This window comes from Vombatus ursinus, unplaced genomic scaffold, assembly GCF_900497805.2.
Source record: "Vombatus ursinus unplaced genomic scaffold, bare-nosed wombat genome assembly UNPS02005236.1, whole genome shotgun sequence".
Lineage (NCBI taxonomy): Eukaryota > Metazoa > Chordata > Mammalia > Diprotodontia > Vombatidae > Vombatus > Vombatus ursinus.
Genome location: NW_020945014.1, coordinates 8,558,132 through 8,576,888, shown reverse-complemented (window position 1 = coordinate 8,576,888; position 18,757 = coordinate 8,558,132). Strand labels below are relative to the sequence as shown.

At 37.0% G+C, this 18,757-nt stretch overlaps 1 protein-coding gene across 1 annotated transcript in view; it reads right to left on the bottom strand.

The window, feature by feature from the left end:
- FAM135B (family with sequence similarity 135 member B) overlaps positions 1-18,757 on the bottom strand; it is a 312,399-nt gene that overhangs the window by 1,462 nt on the left and 292,180 nt on the right. The window contains exons 13-18 of the mRNA XM_027845146.1: positions 12,483-12,649; positions 10,493-10,584; positions 6,272-6,369; positions 5,873-6,024; positions 4,615-4,725; positions 2,438-2,551 (exon numbers count right to left, since the gene is read on the bottom strand). Of these exons, the coding sequence (XP_027700947.1) occupies positions 2,438-2,551; positions 4,615-4,725; positions 5,873-6,024; positions 6,272-6,369; positions 10,493-10,584; positions 12,483-12,649 (734 nt within the window). The remainder of the gene's footprint in view (positions 1-2,437; positions 2,552-4,614; positions 4,726-5,872; positions 6,025-6,271; positions 6,370-10,492; positions 10,585-12,482; positions 12,650-18,757) is intronic.

Sequence of the window (18,757 nt, the reverse complement as noted above, 5' to 3'; positions counted from 1 at the left end):
ATGGTAGAGTTGTGATTATTTTAGAAATGAGGAAAGCTCAAGCTTAGAGAGGTAAAGACATTTTTTTAACTTCACATAGCTATTGAACTCAGGAATCAGGACTTGAACCCAAGCATTTTTACTTCAAGATTACTGCTTCTCCTTCTACACCACACAACTTTACATATCCCTATTAAATTCTATACATATTTCGGATTCTGTTGACAGCTGGGCAATACAAGGGATAACCATTGGGAATCCGATTGGCTGTCATTATGTTTTAAGAAGGTAGAGTGAACAGCTAGTCAGACATGGTATAACAAAACCTTAGCCAAGAATAAGAGAATAAAAGAGGCAATATAGTATAGCAGATAGACAGCCAGCCTTTGATTCAGGAGGTAAGCCCTGATGTTAGAGCTGCAACACCTGTGTTCAAGTACCAATTCAATCATCTGCTAGCTATGAGATCTTGGCTCAAGAGGCAATGTGATACAGAGGAAGCACCTCTTAACCCCCCTTAGTCTCACTTTCTGTTCAGTAAAATGTGTGGTTAAAATAGATGGTCCAACTACTGGAACTCTTCCACATCTAAATCTAAAATTAAATGATGCTGAGTCACTAGAACTCCCTAAAGTTTAGTTTCCACATATATAAAATGAAAAGAACACTTTCCCTGGACCTGATTTCCCTTTGGAAATTGCAAAATTCTTTTTAATAACTTCAAGATTCTCCCTGAAACAAAGACCCATCTTTTTAGTACAATATTCTATTTTTATTGGTGTGTGGCTGCAAGTCATGGAATGTCATGATTCCTGAAGAACTGAAATCAACAATCATACGAAAGGCAATGTAGAGATGGATGGTAGGATTGAGTAGGGTGGAACACATACTAATCAAAGGGTGATGAAGGAGAAATGGAATGAAGGATGTTATCAAAAAGATGTAATAGTAGAAAAAAAAAAAAGATGAATTGTGCCCATGACAAGAAGGAAAGGGATAACTACTGTATGGGACCCATGTTCAATCTTCATGAACTTAGAAGAAAGCATAGAAGAACCCCAGTATGTTGGGTGGTCTACCAGTGATGAAATCAAAGGTGAATATGGACAAGAGATTCACAGGATGTCAAGGAATGTATAGGCTGCAATCTGTATTACTAAAGGCAATATCCACATTTATGAAATTCTAAATACATTTGAATAATACTTTCCCTACTAAGAATGGTTCTCTTGTGGGATCAAATGGATAAATAGATATGAAATTATCAAGAAGCAGTATAAAAATATGGAGTGTTCTTATTCCAGCACCACAGACACATTGAATTCCGACACAATGGGCCCACTCCTTCAATCAATCTATAAACCAACCAAGCACTCATGAAGCATCTACTAAGTGTCTAGAATTATACTAGGCTGCTTTAAAAGTTATGATGGAACAAGTCAATGGCCAGATTCAAAATAGTAAGGAGTATCAGTTTGAAACAGAGGATTTTGGTCCACTGGTCCATTTGTCATTTCTGAAGAAAGGAGTTCATATAGCAAAATTCTATATTACTGCTGAAGAGGCATCTCACTGAGAGATAACCTAATGTAGTGGAAATACACTGAACTTGAAATTAGAGAACTTGAGTTCAAATCCCAGCTCTTCATCTAATTAACCTTATAACTTAAAATATGCCACTAGATTTCCTGGGCCCATGATTTTGTCATCTGTAAAATGAAGGGATTATATTATATAACCTTATGATCCCTTATCTATACTTCAACACTCAAATGGACCCATAATCTAACTAATAGCTGTAATTCCTTCATATTTGCTCATTCCACAAGATTCTTGTCTAAGAGCCTTTAATCCAACATGACTAAGGTCTTTTCTTGGTTCTCCCACTTTTTTGTGGATATCCGGATAACACTCAGCTTGCTCATTAGTTATTTTTTCTTACTGCATGGTTGGCTACTTTTTTTCTTCTGTGCTTATATGTCTTAGATGCAAGTCAATATTAGAAAATTAGCTCATTGCAAATAGGGATTGTGCATTCTTTGTGTTTGAATCCCAGTGCCTGGCACAGTGCTTAACTCACAGTATGCACTTAATAAATGCTTCCTTCTATGACTGATGTAATATTGTTTGTGGCAGATTAAACTATCCTCATATAGTTTTCCACTGTTCTTTGACCCATCTACCAACCTGATCCTCTTGAGATTTTTGGAATTCCATAATTAATATAAATGCTAAATGCTACTTTTTTAAGCAAATAAAAAACTATGAGCATTAGTGGATAAAGCTGCCTGTTTTACATATCTGTTGCAAAAGTTCATCGTTTATTATCTCATATAATAAGGCTTTGCTTATGTCGTCAGCTGGAGGTTCCAGGGCAAGCAACTGGAATCATTTTTATTTAACATACTCCTGCACTCAAAACAAGCAAGGCCTGACAATATTGTAGGACATAACCTACCTGTATGCCTGTCCTTGAGGGCCATTTTACACATTTCAATCCTTGCTGAATGAAATGGCACGTACCGATCTTGAGGAGAAGCAACCAACACAACATTTTTAAAGTACTGAAGGCCTAGAACAAAGGGGAGAAAATATGCTTTCTTTTTTATAAGGAAGGAATAAAAAATTCATATACTATTCATTTTCTGGATTATAAAGACAGAGTAGGCATTATTAAATGTTTTTTGTTCGTCTAAGAATCTGATGCCTCCACACCATGACAATGGCAGAATCATAACCTGGGGAATTTATGTGATGTTATTACCATATTTAAGGGGTTTGGACTTTAGAGAAAAAAGTCCTCACTGTTCCCTGAGTTATTCATAGTATAGTGAGGGGGAAGGTACTCAGAAGCCTGAAGGGTTGGAGGTGTCCACTATCATAGAAGCAGTTCTCAAATATGAGGGCTTATTTTGCATCCTCACACCCTACCCTCCCTGAAGAGGCTTCTTATTTTCCCATGGCAAAAGAGAAGGGAGGGAGAACAACACCTCTTGTGTCTTTCAGAACTCCCGTTCCCATTACACCTTTGGAAAGCATGTTTTTCTAGAGTGTTGGCTTGTATATTATGCTAGGATATGACCCAAGGGACCGAATTCAATTTCAAAAGTATCTATTGAATGTCTATTGAATAGTATATGTTGTTTCAAGTACCAGGTGAGATACTACTACTAAGTTGTGTTCATTATCATGTTAGTTTAAAGGCAGTACAGGAATAAAGATACTGATGTAAATAACTGCGTGTACCTAATGCTAAAACTAATACTAATAGTTAGCATTTATATAGCACCTCCTATTGGCCAGGCATGGTAATGAGTGCTATTTATAAAACCTCATTTGATAACTTACAATAACCCTGGAAGGTTGGTGCTATTATTATCCCCATTTTACAGATGAGGAAACTAAGACAGAGATTAAAAGACTTGTACAGGGTCACACAGGTAGAAAGTGTCTAAGGCCAGATTTGAACTCAGGGCTTCCTGACTCTAGGACCAGAATTCTATCCATTGAGCCGCCTAGCTGCCTCATATAAAATAAAACTTGATAAAAAAAAATAACAAAATAAAACATACCTTTAGAGAGGTACAGCACAACCATATATTTTGTGAGGTCTGGGGTCTATGATTACTGAGAAGTAGAATCAAGGAAGACTTCATGGAGGACTTAATGTTAGATGGTAGTTAATTTTTTCTGTTATTCTATTTATAAGAAGATGATTTCAATCCTGGACATTTCCATTATAGCTATCTCTTTGCAAACTACTCTTGTATGCCACTATATTCTCTGAACCAGAGACCTCATGAATTGGGACTTAAAACATCTCAACTATGGAACTTTCCATCTGGAGACCTTGCTATCTACAGCCTTGCTTTGCATTCTAGTCCAGCCATCTTCTTCCTGCATTCTTACTTGTCACCATACATGGACCCTATATCCTGACCCCAACACATATACACTTTCTAGCTCTGGAAATGTAATTAATTTAATATTGCCACTGTTACTGCAAATGACATGTCAAGAAATTCCCCTATGGCTCTACTCACCACCCTTGGGACTTCTCAAATCTAAACATTAGTTTAGCACTTGTTTCCCCTGTCTACCACACCCCTGTATGTGTGTCTCACTCTATTGGAAAATAAACTTCTTGAGGGTCTCTCTCCTTTATTTTTATCATTAATATTTAGCAAGTACTTGTTAAATGAGATATTTGTAGAGTGTTTAGCACAATGTCTAAAACATAGCAGGCACTTAATAAATTCTTGTTCCTTTTCCCTATTACATAGGGCTTATTAAATGCTTTTTCATTCATTCCTTTTTTTAATCCATTGAACCATTAGGACCACTTCTTATTTACTTTTTCTTGTTTTATATGTTATTATTATTATTTTTCTTTTTTTAATATCACTACCTTTTTGCATTGACTTTTCTCTCTTACTGCCTCATATCCTGCCCCTTACAAGAAACAAGGATGATCTAGCAAAACAAATGAGCACATCGGTCATGTGTGAATCTCCACACATCTATTCCATTCTTTTTTTAATGAGAAGCAAGTGGCATGTTTCATTTGGTTTCACTTCCATGGCCTCAGCTTCCTTCTAATTCTCCTCCTCAGACATATATAACAAAGCAGCCCACCTGTCTTTTGACTCAGTTGGTACAGGAAACATTTGCGCAAATCTGTGTTGTCTCTGAAGGTCAGCTGTAAAAGGGACCCAGATTTCTTCAGCTTTTGCATTAGCCACAAACCTAGTAAAACAGAAACAGGATCAAGAATTCATTTCTTTGCATTCTCTATGGTCTTACCCATAACATAAGGGGTGAGGGACACTGGAAATGCCCCTTATGTTCAGAGGTCATTATTTTGCTTTGCAGGAGTAAAAGGCAAATGGAAAGCTTACTAGCTTCATAAATCTAGAGTTAGAAGGGACTCATTCAGTCCAACCTTCTCTTTCTAAAGATGAGGAAGTTGAAGTACAGAGTGGTTAAGTACAGGGATATGTAAGGACAAAGGAGTAATAAGTTTCAAAGCTAAGATCTTTATACCAACTCTGATTGTGGAACTAGTGTTCTTTTGACTTTGAATTTGCTAATAAATGTCTGAGGCAGGCTTTGAACTCCGGTTTTCTGGCTCCCAGTTCAAATCACTATCTACTATACCACTGAGCCCTCCCCATTCTTGGCCAAATCTTCTAACCTCTCAAGAGTTTGATTTACATAGATGTGAAACTGCAATATCCTCTTACAGGGCTCAAATAAGATAGCAAATGTGATAAAAATCAAAGGAAAAAATATGCAAAAACATTTTGCAGACATTATAGTATTATATAAATGCTAGTTATTAGAGCAGTTGTGAGAAAAGGGGCAACACCTTCATACATCTATAACATTTTTTTTTTAAGAATTTCAAAGCCCCTTCCAAGCAACAATCATGAATGGTAAGTAGTACACATATTATCATATCCATTTTATAGATGAAGAAATTGGGGGGAGAGACAGGGTGTGGGGCAGTTTTAAGTAATTGTCCATGGTTATGCAGCTTATTCTTTCATCTATAAAATGGAGATAATAATAGCACCTACCTCCAAGGTTATTGTGAAGATCAAATAAGATAATATTTGTAAAGTGCTTTGCAAACCTTAAAGGCCTGTGTAAATGACATCTATTATTTTATTTATTTATTTACATATTTGTTTGTTTATTAAGATTTCTAGGCAGGAAATTAATCCAGACTACCTGAGTCCAAGTCTTCCTCTAATATCTCATCATGGCACATGGAAGTAATTGTGTGCTTGTGAAGTCTACTTCAAGGGAATAAGAGAATTGGCAGGCCCTAACAGATAGGGGATGGAGTCAGTACTGAATTGAAAAGGGATATGGCTAAGTAAAGGTTTACCTGTACTAACAAGAGTACTATTGTTGTACAGTGTCCCCAAGTGCGGCCCAGAGAGAGAAAGAAAGGTATGTAGCTTGTTGAGGTAATACCGAAAACGAGGCCGAGTCAATACTGATCGGATGATGATGTTGCCAAGGGAATGGCCAATAAAGCTGTTTGGAAAAACCAAAGGAAATGACTTCATTAGACTGTGATCTCCTTAGATCTGGATACTCATGTATGCGTAGCACCTATCACAGTGCCATGAACATAGTAGATGTTTAGTCAATGTTGAAATGAATCTTGTTCAATAAATATGCATTTCAGTATCAGTCCTCTCAGGCTATCCAACAAACAGTGATAAATAAATATTATCTAAGTCATCTTTTCCTTACTTCTTCACCTGGAGTGTGTTTTTACCTGATTCGAGAAATGGACAGATTATACAACTGGATATGCTGAATGATCTCATCTAGCAATCGGTCTGTCATTGTGTCAAAGTCAGCAAAAGTGTCACTCTGAAAGAAGAGAAAGCACAGAAGGGACTTATGAAGTTACAACAATGAACCATGACCCCAGACCATAAATTTCTTTTGCGATTGCCCAATCACATCATGGTGTACTGTGGATAGGGTTCTAGAATAGAAGTAGGAAAATATAGATAAAGCTACTCGTCTACCACTTACTACCACTTTATGATCCTGGCCAAGTAACGCCACGTCTGTGAGACTCAGGCACTTCATCTCTAAAATAGGAAAGTGGGAATAATTATATTTATATTCTCTGCCTCATAGGAGTATGAGTAGACTGGAAGTATTTTACTAGAGAAGAGATGGGGTGCGGTATGAGAGATACGAGACATTCTTCCAAGTATTTGAGGGGCTGTCCATTGAAAGCAAGATTAAACTTGTTCTTGGATTGAAAGGGCCAAATAAAAAGTCATAATTAGAAGTTACAAAGGCTCAAATATAGGCTTGATTTAAGGTGCAGGCAGGGGGGATATGCGTGTGTACATACATGTGTCTATACATACACATGTGTATATAGATGTATATTTTATGTTTCCTTTTTATGTATAAATGTATATGTGTACGTATAGACACATGTATATATGTTTTGTGTGTTTCTTTTTTATATATAAGTACATATGAATGCATGTGTATATATAGATATACACACATTTCCTGTCTCTGCATTCTACATGACTGGGGAGAAAAATTGGAAAACAGAGGAGGCCATGAAAATGAGACCAATTGAATGTGAAGTGATGGAATAGAAGTGTAGAATTGGGCATATATATTCAGACATGACCAATGTACTCCTTTGTTTTGCTTAATTATCCTTGTTTTGTGCAACGGTTGGGTTATACGGGAGTTAGGGGGAGGAGTCAGTGCAAAACAACAGTGATATTAAAAAAAATACACATACACACATGCACACACATATATATGTATGTATATATACTACATAATTTATATGCTATCCAAAAATGGGATTACCTAGTAGTTTGTGGCTCTGCCTCACTAGATGTCTTCAAGTAAATACTAGTTGGACATTATATAGAAGAGTTCATGTTTGCATGTGAGAAGCAGGTAAGGAGATTCTATGGTTCCTTCCTGAGGTTCTGTGATTCTCTGATCATTTAATGCAGCCCCCCCCCATATTACAGTAAGGAAACATAATTTGCCCAAGATCATATAGGCAGACAAGAGAGGGACCCAGATTTGAGCCCAAGTCATCTGATTGTAAATCCATTGCTCTTTCCACACCAAGGTATTACAACATTTTTTTTAAAGCTTACACAAAATTACTGACATTAGTGGCAGAATGAAATAAGTGTTTAACTTCTAGAATCCCCAGTTAATCATCTTGTTTAAAGATGTGGGTTTGTTGCTCCAATGGGAATCAGAATCAATTTCCAACCTAAGTAGATATGCGAGAAATTATCATCAAGTACGGATGCAGACACTGTTGGAAAATATACCTCTAGCAATGAATGCTTTCGTGAGTCAACATGCCTTGCTAATGTCGGCCCACTCAAAGGATTCCCCACTAGGGACGATTCACTCAGCACTCTTCAAGATGAATAGATGCAGGAGGCAGATGTAATTTATAAGGTTTCTGCTGTGGGATAATAGAATCACAGAATCTCAGAGTTGGAAGGGGCCTCAAGGTGGGGTCCAAACCATAACTGAACAAAAACCCTCCTCAAGTGGTCACCCAGATTCTATTTGAAGCTCTCCAGTCAGGGGGAACACATTACCTTCCTAAATAGCCCACTCTATTTGTTATTTTCCTCCTGCATCAAGACCAGATTTGACTTTTTGCCCCTCTTTTCTACTGCTGCTGGTTCTGTACTCTCACGCCAAGCAGAAAATAGTCTAGTCTTTTTCCACATTACAGCCCTGCATGTATGTAAAGAGAATGATCATGACCCTACCCGTGTTTTCCCCTAGGTCTATCCTCCAGGCTAGAAATCCAATGTCCCATCAGCTAGTGCTCATAGGTCATCTTCTCATTTATCAATAAGTATAATGGCGATGAATCTGTAGTTCATGACATTTAAGAATTGAAGGAAATAGCAATATTTAGCTTTAATTCCTGCCTTTACTATCTTCTTACACCTTATATCACTACCCCCTGCTCCAGCCCCCGATACACACACACACACACACACACACACACACTGCAGTCCAATGACACTGGCTTTCTTGCTGTTCTTTGAACAAGACATTCCATCTTTTAGCTCTGGGCATTTTCAATGACTGTCCCTCAAGGATGGAATGCTCTCCCACCTCTCTTTTAATTCCAGTGCCTTCCCTCTTGTAATTATTTCCTATTTATCCCTTATATAGTTTGCTTTGCATATATTTGTTGGCATGTTGTCTTCCCCATTAGATTGTTAGATTGTAAGCTCCTTGAGGGCAGAGTCTGTCTTTTGCCTCTTTTTGTATCCCCAGCAATCAGTAAAGTGCCTGGAACATAGTAGGTACTTAATAAATGTTTTTTGATTGATTTGTCTCTGCTTCCTCATTTTCCTTGCTTTGTTTAAGTACTAGCTAAAATCCTGCCTTCTATAGGAAACTTTTTTTCATCTCTGTTAATTCCTGTGTCTTTCATCTGTTGGCTATTTTGTTTATCCTGTTCATTGTCTGTTTGTTACATAGTTGTTACCATGTTATCTCCATTAGACTCTGAGCTCCTTGAAGGCAAGAATTGTCTTCTACCCTTCATTTTCCCAGAGCTTTGGACAGTGCCTGGCACATAATAGGCACTTAATTGTTGTTGTTGTTTGTCCTTCATTCTTAAAGAGGACCATGTCCTCTACAAGGTGATGCCTTGACTTGCAAGTGAATTGGATGTAAGTGAGAGAGGGCTGTGCAAAGTCCCCAGCCTCACATTCTCTTCTGGAGCCATCTGGGTTCAGTGGCAAGACATAGATCAGGATGACTGGAGATGGCCCTGGATGCAGTGGGAGACCTTAGCTTTTTAAAGCTAAGGTCTTTCTGAGTTTTCATTTTGACTGAGGTAATGCCCATTCAGTGATTAAGGCTAGCTAAGAAATGAGCCCCTTTTTACCTAATAAAAAAAATCAATCTGGGAGGGGAAGACCCTCAGAGTTTCTGGACAAAACAGAAACAATTACTGTTTACATTCGCTCTGAGGTATGAGGGCCAACTAAGTGGAGCTTGGACTGGGACCTATTGTTAGTCAATCAATGAGAGCCAGAGTGAATTGGGTTTAAGGCATGGTCCTTAAAAAATTAGAATTGAACAAATGGAAGTCAATGACTTTATGAGAAATCAAGAAACAATAAAACAAAACCAAAAGAATGAAAAAATAGAAGACAATGGCCACTGGGGGGTTGCCACCTGACATGTCTACCCAGTTCTGCAGATGTAGTCAGTACAGGGACCCAACACATCCACAAGAACAAGGGAATTAGCCTGTGATGCACAAGTTACCACATTAATTATCTCTCTTAATTCTAGTGTCTTCCTTCCGGGGGTTATTTCCCATTTATGCTGTATATAGCATGTTTATGTGTAGTTTTTTGCCTATTATCTCTCCCATTAGACTGTGAGAGTCTTTAGAAAAGGGACTGACTTCCATTTTCTTTGTATCTCCAAGTGCTTGGCACAGTGCCTGGTAAATAACAGGAACTTAATGAATGGTACTGACTGATATGTTCAGCTATCTGGTGCTTCCTTTGAATATACTACTAATGAAAGATTCCATATCCATATCTGGCCCATGGCTGTAGCAAAAGTCGCAGGTCCTTGACATTCCTAATTTATAAAATGGGCAGAATAATATTTGTACTACCTTTCTCTCAAGACTGACCCAAAGGAAAATATAAAGTTCCTCTATCTTAAAATGCTATAGAAATGTTAGTTGTAAATTGCTTATGTTATCTCCAATTTACCCAGTCCATATTTTGTTTATATACATTTGTTTGCATGTTGCCTCCCCCATCAGACACTGAGCTTCTTGAGAGCTGGGATTTATTTTTGTCTTTCTTTGTACCCCCAGGACTTAGCATGGTGCCTGAGAAAAGTAACCTCTTAACAAACTCTTGCTGCCTGACTGAACGGCTGACTAACCATTCTCTTCATCATCTTATCACTCTGACCATCCTACCTGATTCCTCTCAGACATCAAGAAGTCCAATTTTCCTCCAGGAAGGCCCAGTTCAATAAATGTCTTTACCAGGCGGAGGTCTGCGCTGTTACCTGGAAAGGATATATGCCCCCAGATCCCATAAATAAATTTCAAAAGAAGAAAAGCAAGTTGTTTTTCTTTATTGTTCTTTAATTTTAAATTTTAAAAAAAGAGACTATTCATTAAACACATAAGGCATCTGAAAAATGGATATGCAGAAAAAACATGTATTTAAGAATGTTCTCATATTCTGCCTCACTACCTCCTCCTAGTCCCCTGACACTATTTTTCTTTATTATCTCCCTCAAACATATTAAAAGTATTTAATATCTTTGCTGAATAGGAATGTGCAAAGTGCTATAAAATGCTAGAAATTATTATTTTTTTTCCTCTCAGCTGTTCTGGGCCAATGGGGTATTTTGCTGTCTGACATAGAGAACTGTGTGATTCATTGTCTCTTCCTGTCCACTTCCAATTCTAAGCAGCAGCAGGTCATATCCCTTTGGCCCTTTGCAGTTCACAAAGTATTTTTTTCCCTCAGCACCCCAGTTTCCACCTTAGTGCAAGTATTATCACTATTTACAGATTTGGAAACTGAAGCTTCAGAACTGAATATTTCTGTATTTGATTTGAGCTTAATTTTTGTCTGTTCCCAGGCTTTGAAGAGATCATTGAAAATGCCCCAGAACATTTATAGAATTTTATAACTTGACAGGTTCCATTGGTTTTTGTGGTACATATCTATAATCGCTATTACTGTGGATGCTAAGACTGGGGGATCTCAAGACCTAGAGTTCTTTACTGCAGTAGGGCTATGCTGATCTAGTGTCTGCAAAAAAGTTTAGTATTAATATGGTGATTCTCCAGGAGGGGAGAGAGTGGTAGTAGCCCGCCTGGTTGCCTAAAGAGAGGCAAAGAAGCCCAGGATTGAAACTGAATAGGGCCAAGTTCCAATGCTTATCAGAGTGGGACTGGCTCTGAGAGTAGTCTCTCTACTTCCAATCTGAGTAAAATAGGGTGCCCCAGTCTCTAAAAAGAGAAAGAGAATACAGCAGAGAAATGAGAGGACGGAGAGAGGGACACACACACACACACACACACACACACACACACACACACACAGATAGAGACAGAGAGATAGAGAAGAGAGTGACAGATATAGAGAGACAGAGAGAGAAGGAGACAGAGAGAGAGAGAGACAAAGTCAGAGACAGAGAAACAGTGAAACAGAGACAAAGAGACTGAGAGAGAGAGAGAGAGAGATGCATATGAGGGGAGAAGAGATGAGAGGAGAAGAAAGGACAGGAGAGGAGAAGGGAGAGGAAGGGATTGGTGGGGAGAAGAAGGGAGGGGGCAACATAGAGGAGGAGACAAAGAAAGAGAGAAACAGATGCAGGAGACAGAGAAAGGGAGAACAGGAGATAAGGAGTTCCAGACTCTAATTTTACAACCAAGTAAAATGAAGCCCAGAGAAACAGTATGATTTTGCCAAAGCCACGTTATAAAGGTGATATAATGATATAAAAATCATTAAGTTAACCAGGAAAAATTATCCTTGGATGTTCCTTTTCTGAAATGAAGAGAGCTTTTCTCAAGCAGATCATCAGTTGATACTTTGCCTGTTTGCTAAGCTCTGGTTTTCATGATTGGAGTTGACTTCATATTCGTGTCCTTGGGTGTCTATAGTACCAAAGGCAGGAAGCAGTATTGGATCATGGAAAGAACTCTAGGGGTGGAGAAGAAAGCCAGTCCTAACTCTTGACACTAATTAGCTGTGTGACCTAGGACAAACGCCTTGCCTCTGAGGGCCACAGTTTCCTCCCTTGTAAAATATTACTAATAAATACTACTCATTTTATCTAGTTTATGGGGTAGTTTTGAGGAAAATGCTTTATAAATTGTAAATCTCTACCTTAATCTGGATTGTGGTCATTAAGAACCATGACAAGGCTTTTTCTTTAGACCTTACCATCCAGCCCATGGACACAGATAACCAGATGAATCCCATCTTCCACGTTGTCCTCCTCTTCCTCTGGTGGAAAATATGGCAAGTCAGAAGCTAGTACAGACAAGTCACTGTACAGACACTCTTCATTCTTCAGCTCTTTTTTAAATTTCTCTTTGGCCTGATAAAAACTGGAGAATATATTAATTAATCATAAGCCAAGGTATGTGTGTGGAGTTAAATTGGAAAACATGGGCTGGTTATGCCATATAAGAAATGGACTTCTGTTAAATAGCATCTTGAGGGCAGGGCAGGGGGAGAAGGTGTGTGCTTTGTATGAAAAGATGAGGGAAACAATTGAATGGGAAGTATTTCTCTCAAGCAAGGCCCAATTTAATAAGGATCAATTACATGATTACCATATATGCATCCTTAAGCTGGGTTCTGAAGAAATAAAGGAAACTGAAGAAGGCAGAACTTATGGCCTCGTGGAGCTTACAATCCAGGTGGAAAATATCACACATAAACACACATATAATACAAAATAAAATGTACCAAGGCCATATTAAAGTCACTATTGTAGAGTGGAGAGTTAGGTTAGGAGTCAGGAAGACCTAGGTGTAAGTATTGACTATGAACCTGGAAAATCACATTACCTCTCAGTGTCCCCAGGCAATCTCCTAAGACTATAAATTACAGATATTTGTTGGTAGAGGGAATTTTATTGCTTAAAATTTCCTCATGCAATGAAATAAAAAATCTATTCCTTCCTGCCCATGTGCCACTCTTCAAAAGGTATGAGGTGTGTATTTATATGTATGTATGAATGTATGCATATATGTTTATGATATATATTATATACAATAGTCTGAATAGGTGTATATGTATCTATGTGTGGATGTATACATATACATATATACATACTTCCATACATATATACATACATAAACAGTCTGAGAAGGAAATGATTATTACATTATTACTAAAAGATCATTACTGATTAAAGGGGGGGAAAATCAAGGAATACTTTTTTGGAGAAGATAAACATTTGAACTCAACAGTAAAGGAAGGTTAGTATTTCAACAGGTAAAGTTAGTAGGGTAATTTACACATAGGAAGTAGTGTGATTAATGGCACATAGACAGTGAAATTTGAGGGATGTGGAGTAATGGTGAATGGTCCAGTTTGGCTGGTTAGAGAGGTAGAGGAAAAATTGGGGAGAAAAATGAGAGTGGGGCAAGCAAATAATGAAAAATGATTCTACTGCTTGGTAAAGTAGATAGAAAAAAAAAATTGAAGAAAACAATACCTTAAAAAGCAGGCTTGGCCAAATGGTAAAAGAGGTGCAGTAAGCTAATGAGGAGAAGAATGCCTTAAAATGCAGAATTGGCCAAATAGAAAAAGAGGCATGAAAATTCATTGAAGAAAAAAAAAACTCCTTAAAAATAGAATTGGATAAATGAAAAAGGAGATACAAAAGCTCATTAAAGAAAATATTTCCTTAAAAATTAGAATGGAGCAAATGAAAGCTAATAATTTTATGATAAATCAAGAAAAAATAAAACAAAAACAAAAGAATGAAAAAATAGAAGACAATGTGAAATATCTCATTGGAAAAACAACTGACCTGGAAAATAGATCCAGGAGAGATAATTCAAAGATTATTGGACTACCTGAAAGTCATGATAAAAAAAAGTGGCCTAGACATCATCTTTCAAGGAATTATCAAGGAAAATTGCCCTGATATTCTAGAACCAGGGAGTAAAATAGAAATTGAACGAATCCACCAATCACCTCCTGAAAGAGATCCTAAAATGAAAACTCCTAGGAATATTATGGTCAAATTCCAGAACTCCCAGGTGAAGGAGAGAATATTGCAAGCAGCCAGAATGAAACAATTTAAGTAAGGTAGGGCCACAGTCAGGATAACACAAACTTTAGCAGCTTCTACACTAAAGCATGGGAGGGCTTGGAATATGATATTCTGAAGGGCAAAGGAGCTAGCATTACAAACAAGAGTCATCTACCCAGCAAAACTAAGTATAATCCTTTAGGGGGAAAAATGAAAATCCAATGAAATACAGGTCTTTCAAGTGTTCTTGATGAAAAGACCAGACCTGAATAGAAAATTTGACTTTCAAATACAAGGTTCAAGAGAAACATAAAAAGATAAACAAGAAAGGGAAATTATAAGGGACTTCATAAGGTTAAACTGTTTACATTCTTACATGGGAAGATGATACTTTTAACTGAAAAGAACTTTCTCATTATTAGGGCAGTTAGAAGGAGTATATATAGACATAGGGCACATGTGTGAGTTGAATATGAAGGGATAATATCTAAAAAAAAAATTAAGGGATGAGAGAGGAATGTGCTGGGAGAAAGGGAAAGGGAGAAGTAGAATGGGGTAAATTATCTCACAAAGAAGAGGCAAGAAAAAGTTTTTATACTGGAAGGGAAGAGGCAGGAGGTAAGCAGGAATGAGTGAACCTTACCCTCATCAGAACTGGCTCAAAGAGGGATTAACATGCACACTTAATTGGGTATAGAAATCTATCTTACCCTACAGGAAAGAGAAGAGAAGTGGGGGTGATAGAAGGGAGGGCAGATTGGAGAAAGAGGTAATCAGAAGCAAAGCACTTTTGAGGAGGGACAGGGTGAAAAGAGAGAATAGAATAAAAGGGGGGCACATAAGAAGGAGGGAAATACAGTTAGCAATAGTAATTGTGAAAAAAATGAAGCAAGTTTCTCTGATAAAGTCCTCATTTCTTAAACATATAGAGAACTGACTGAAATTCATAAAAAATAAGAGCCATTCCCCAACTGATAAATGATCAAAAGATTTGAACAGTTTTCAGATGAAGTAATCAAAGCTAACTGTAGCCATATGAAAAAAAATGTTCTAACTAACTATTGATTGGAGAAATGCATATTAAAACAATCCTGAGGTATTATCTCATACCTACTAGAATGACTAATAGGATAGAAAAGGAAAATGACAAATGTTGGAGGGGATGTGGGAAAAAATGAGACATTAATATACTGTTGGTAGAGTTGTGAACTGATTCAACCATTCTGTAAAGCAATTTGGAATTATGCCTAAAGGGCTACAAAACCCTGCATATCCTTTGACCTAGCAATACCACTACTAGGTCTGTATCCCAAAAAGAAATAAAAAACAAACAAACAAACAAAAAAAACAAACAACAGAAAGTACCTATATTACCTATATGTACAAAATTATTTATAGCAGCTCTTTTCTGGGGACAAAGAATGGGAAATTGAGGGGATATACATCAATTGGGGAATGGCTGAACCAATTGTGGTATGTGATTATGATAGGATACTATTGTGCTATAAGAAATGATGAGCAAGAAGCTCTCAGAAAAACCTGGACCTATGTGAGTTAATGCAAAGTGAAACATACTATAAAATGATCAGCTGTGAATGATCTAGCTGTTTTCAGCAATACAATGATCCAAGACAACTCTGAAGAACTTATGGTGAAAAATGCTATCCATCTCTAGAGAAAGAATTTATGTACTGAATCTGAATACAGATTGAAGCATACTTTCCTTACTTTATTTTTCATGAGAATTGTTTTTTTGGGGGGGGGCAGGGCAAGATCTGTTTTCTTTCACAACATAACAACTATGGAAATGTTTTACATGACTACACATGTATAACTGTACCAAATAACGTGCCTTCTCCATGTGGGGGAGAGGGGAGTTGGGGACATAATTTCATACTCAAAATTTGAAAAGTGCATGTTAAAAATTGTTTTTACATATAACTGGGAGACAATACTAAGGAATTAAAGAAAAAAGAAAAGATAATACATTTCATTCTGGTATTGTTGAATTTTTAGTGCTACTTAGATATCTAGGTATAGGGGCGGATATGTAGTTGGCAGTTTGTTCTGTGGTATTGGAGCATGGCAAAAAAAAAGTCAGGCAGGGCTGTAGCTATAGATTTAAGCCTCATCCAGAAGGAATGAGTCAATAGCTATAGTTATGGAATTGAATGGGATTACTAGAGGAGAGAGTTTATTTAGAAAGGAAAGGGGAATAAACATTTATATAGCACCCATTATGTGCCAGTCACTGTGCTAAGTGCTATTGTTTTTTAAACAAATATTATCTCATTTCATTCTCACAACCACTTTGTGAGGTAGGTGCTATTATTATCTACATTTTATGTTTTAGGAAACTGGGGCAAAAAGCCATTAAGTGACTTGCCCAGTATCACACAGCTCATTATTGTCTGCGGCTGATTTTGAACTCATCTTCCTAACTCCATGCTCAGAATTATGTCTATTGCACCACCAGCTATTTCCAGAAAGACATGAAGGATTGGATCCTGAGGAATGTGAACTTTGGGGAGTGGGGAAAGGAGGAATAGCTAGTAAAGAATACAGAGAAAATGAGACAAAGCAGAGGAAACTGTGCCTCAGAATCAATCAACCAATTAAGCATATATTAGGTACTATGTGTTGAGAATTTGAAAATCAGTCAATAGTATCAAATGCTGTGAAAGAGTCAGGGAAGATGAAGACAGAGACAATTCTATTGGATTTGATGAAAAAGAAGTCACAGTGTTTGCTTGAAGATAGTGTTAGTAGAATGCTGGAAAAAGGAAACCAGATTATAGAGATCTAAGGAATAATGAGAAAGGAGAAGCAGCGGGTTGCATAAATATTTTCAGAAAAGTTTGGCTATGAAAGGGAGAAGAGAAATTGCATGGTAGCCAGATGATATATTAAGGGCAAGTTTTCTTAAAATGGGGGAGGCCAGAGTTTAGGAAGAAGGAATCAGTGAAGAGGAAGTGATTAAAGGTAACTGAGAAAGAATGCCAACAAATGTAGTGAGGGGCAGAAGTTGTCAGAAGGATATTATCAAGAGCACAGGTATAATAACTAACCTTCTAAAAGGCCAAGGACACTTCTTGCCTTAACATAAAAATGAAAAGGAATAGAATGACTGAAGAAATTTAGGATTAAGTATGGAATGAAAGTCATAATACAGAAATAAAAAGTCTGTCTTTTCTCAATTTGGCACATGTTTTCATGATTTCTCAAAACTATGATTTTAAGACTTTATGGATATACATATACATATATATATATACAAAATATTGAATATATATTAACTTATATATACAGGTATATGTGTGTGTGTTGGATTTCTATGCATTTTATTCTAATTTATATTTGAATTGCTGTTATCTGTTTTAATAATATAAACAAATCAGTATTTATTGTTAATACCATCTGCAAGGCATTGTTCCAGGTGCCAGGAATATAAAAATGAAACAAACACCAGTCCCTGATATCAAGGAGATTACATTCTGCTGGAGGTGGGGAATGGGTACATAAAATATAAACAGGTAAATCTATATATCTGATCTATTTATTTATCTATCTAATAATCTAAGAAATAAGGTGGCACTAATAATCAGGAGTAAGAAAAAAATCTTCCTGCAAGTGAAAGCAAATAAGCTGAGCTTATAATAATGATGATGATATAGTATTTTGTTTTGTAAAATGCTTTATATGTATTGTCTCCTTTGGGGGATTCTTGTAATGTCTTGAAGGCAGGAAATGTATGTCAACTAATCTTTATATCTAAAGCATCTCAAACTAAACCATGCATTTTTTTTTAATCGTTCAATTGTTTCAGTTATGTCCAACTCTTCATGATCCCATTTGGGGTTTTCCTGGCAAAGATAATGGAGTTGTTTGCCATTTCCTTCTTCAGTTTATTTTCCAGAGGAAAAAACTGAGGCAAACATGGTAAAGTGACTTGCCCAGGGACACACAGTAAGTGTCTGAGGTCAGATATGAAGTTGGGAAGATCCAGCACTGCATCCACTGTGCCACCTGGCCGCCTCATGAACTTAGTAGGTATCTAATAAATATCTGTTGGATTTATTCTATCATATGGAATAGAGAACCTGGTCTTGAAAAATACCTCCCTTTTAAAATAAGAATCTTGAAACAGATCCAAACTTTATCTCTTCTTGAAATTTCTTTAGCTGGGATAGCAAAAAAAAAAAATAATAACCTCAACCTGATGTGAATTGGTAATGAATAATACTACAAACTATTCTGTTTGAAAAGTGCTTCATATTTCATGGAAACAAGAATGACTAAAATAGAATACTACAAAATAACTAGGGCTTTCTTGCATTCCAAGAAAACTGGGATTAGGAAAACCTGAATCTTCAATAGTCTGAATTCTAAAGGAGTTTTTTCTTTCTTCCTTCTCTCTCTCTCTCTCTCTCTCTCTCTCTCTCTCTCT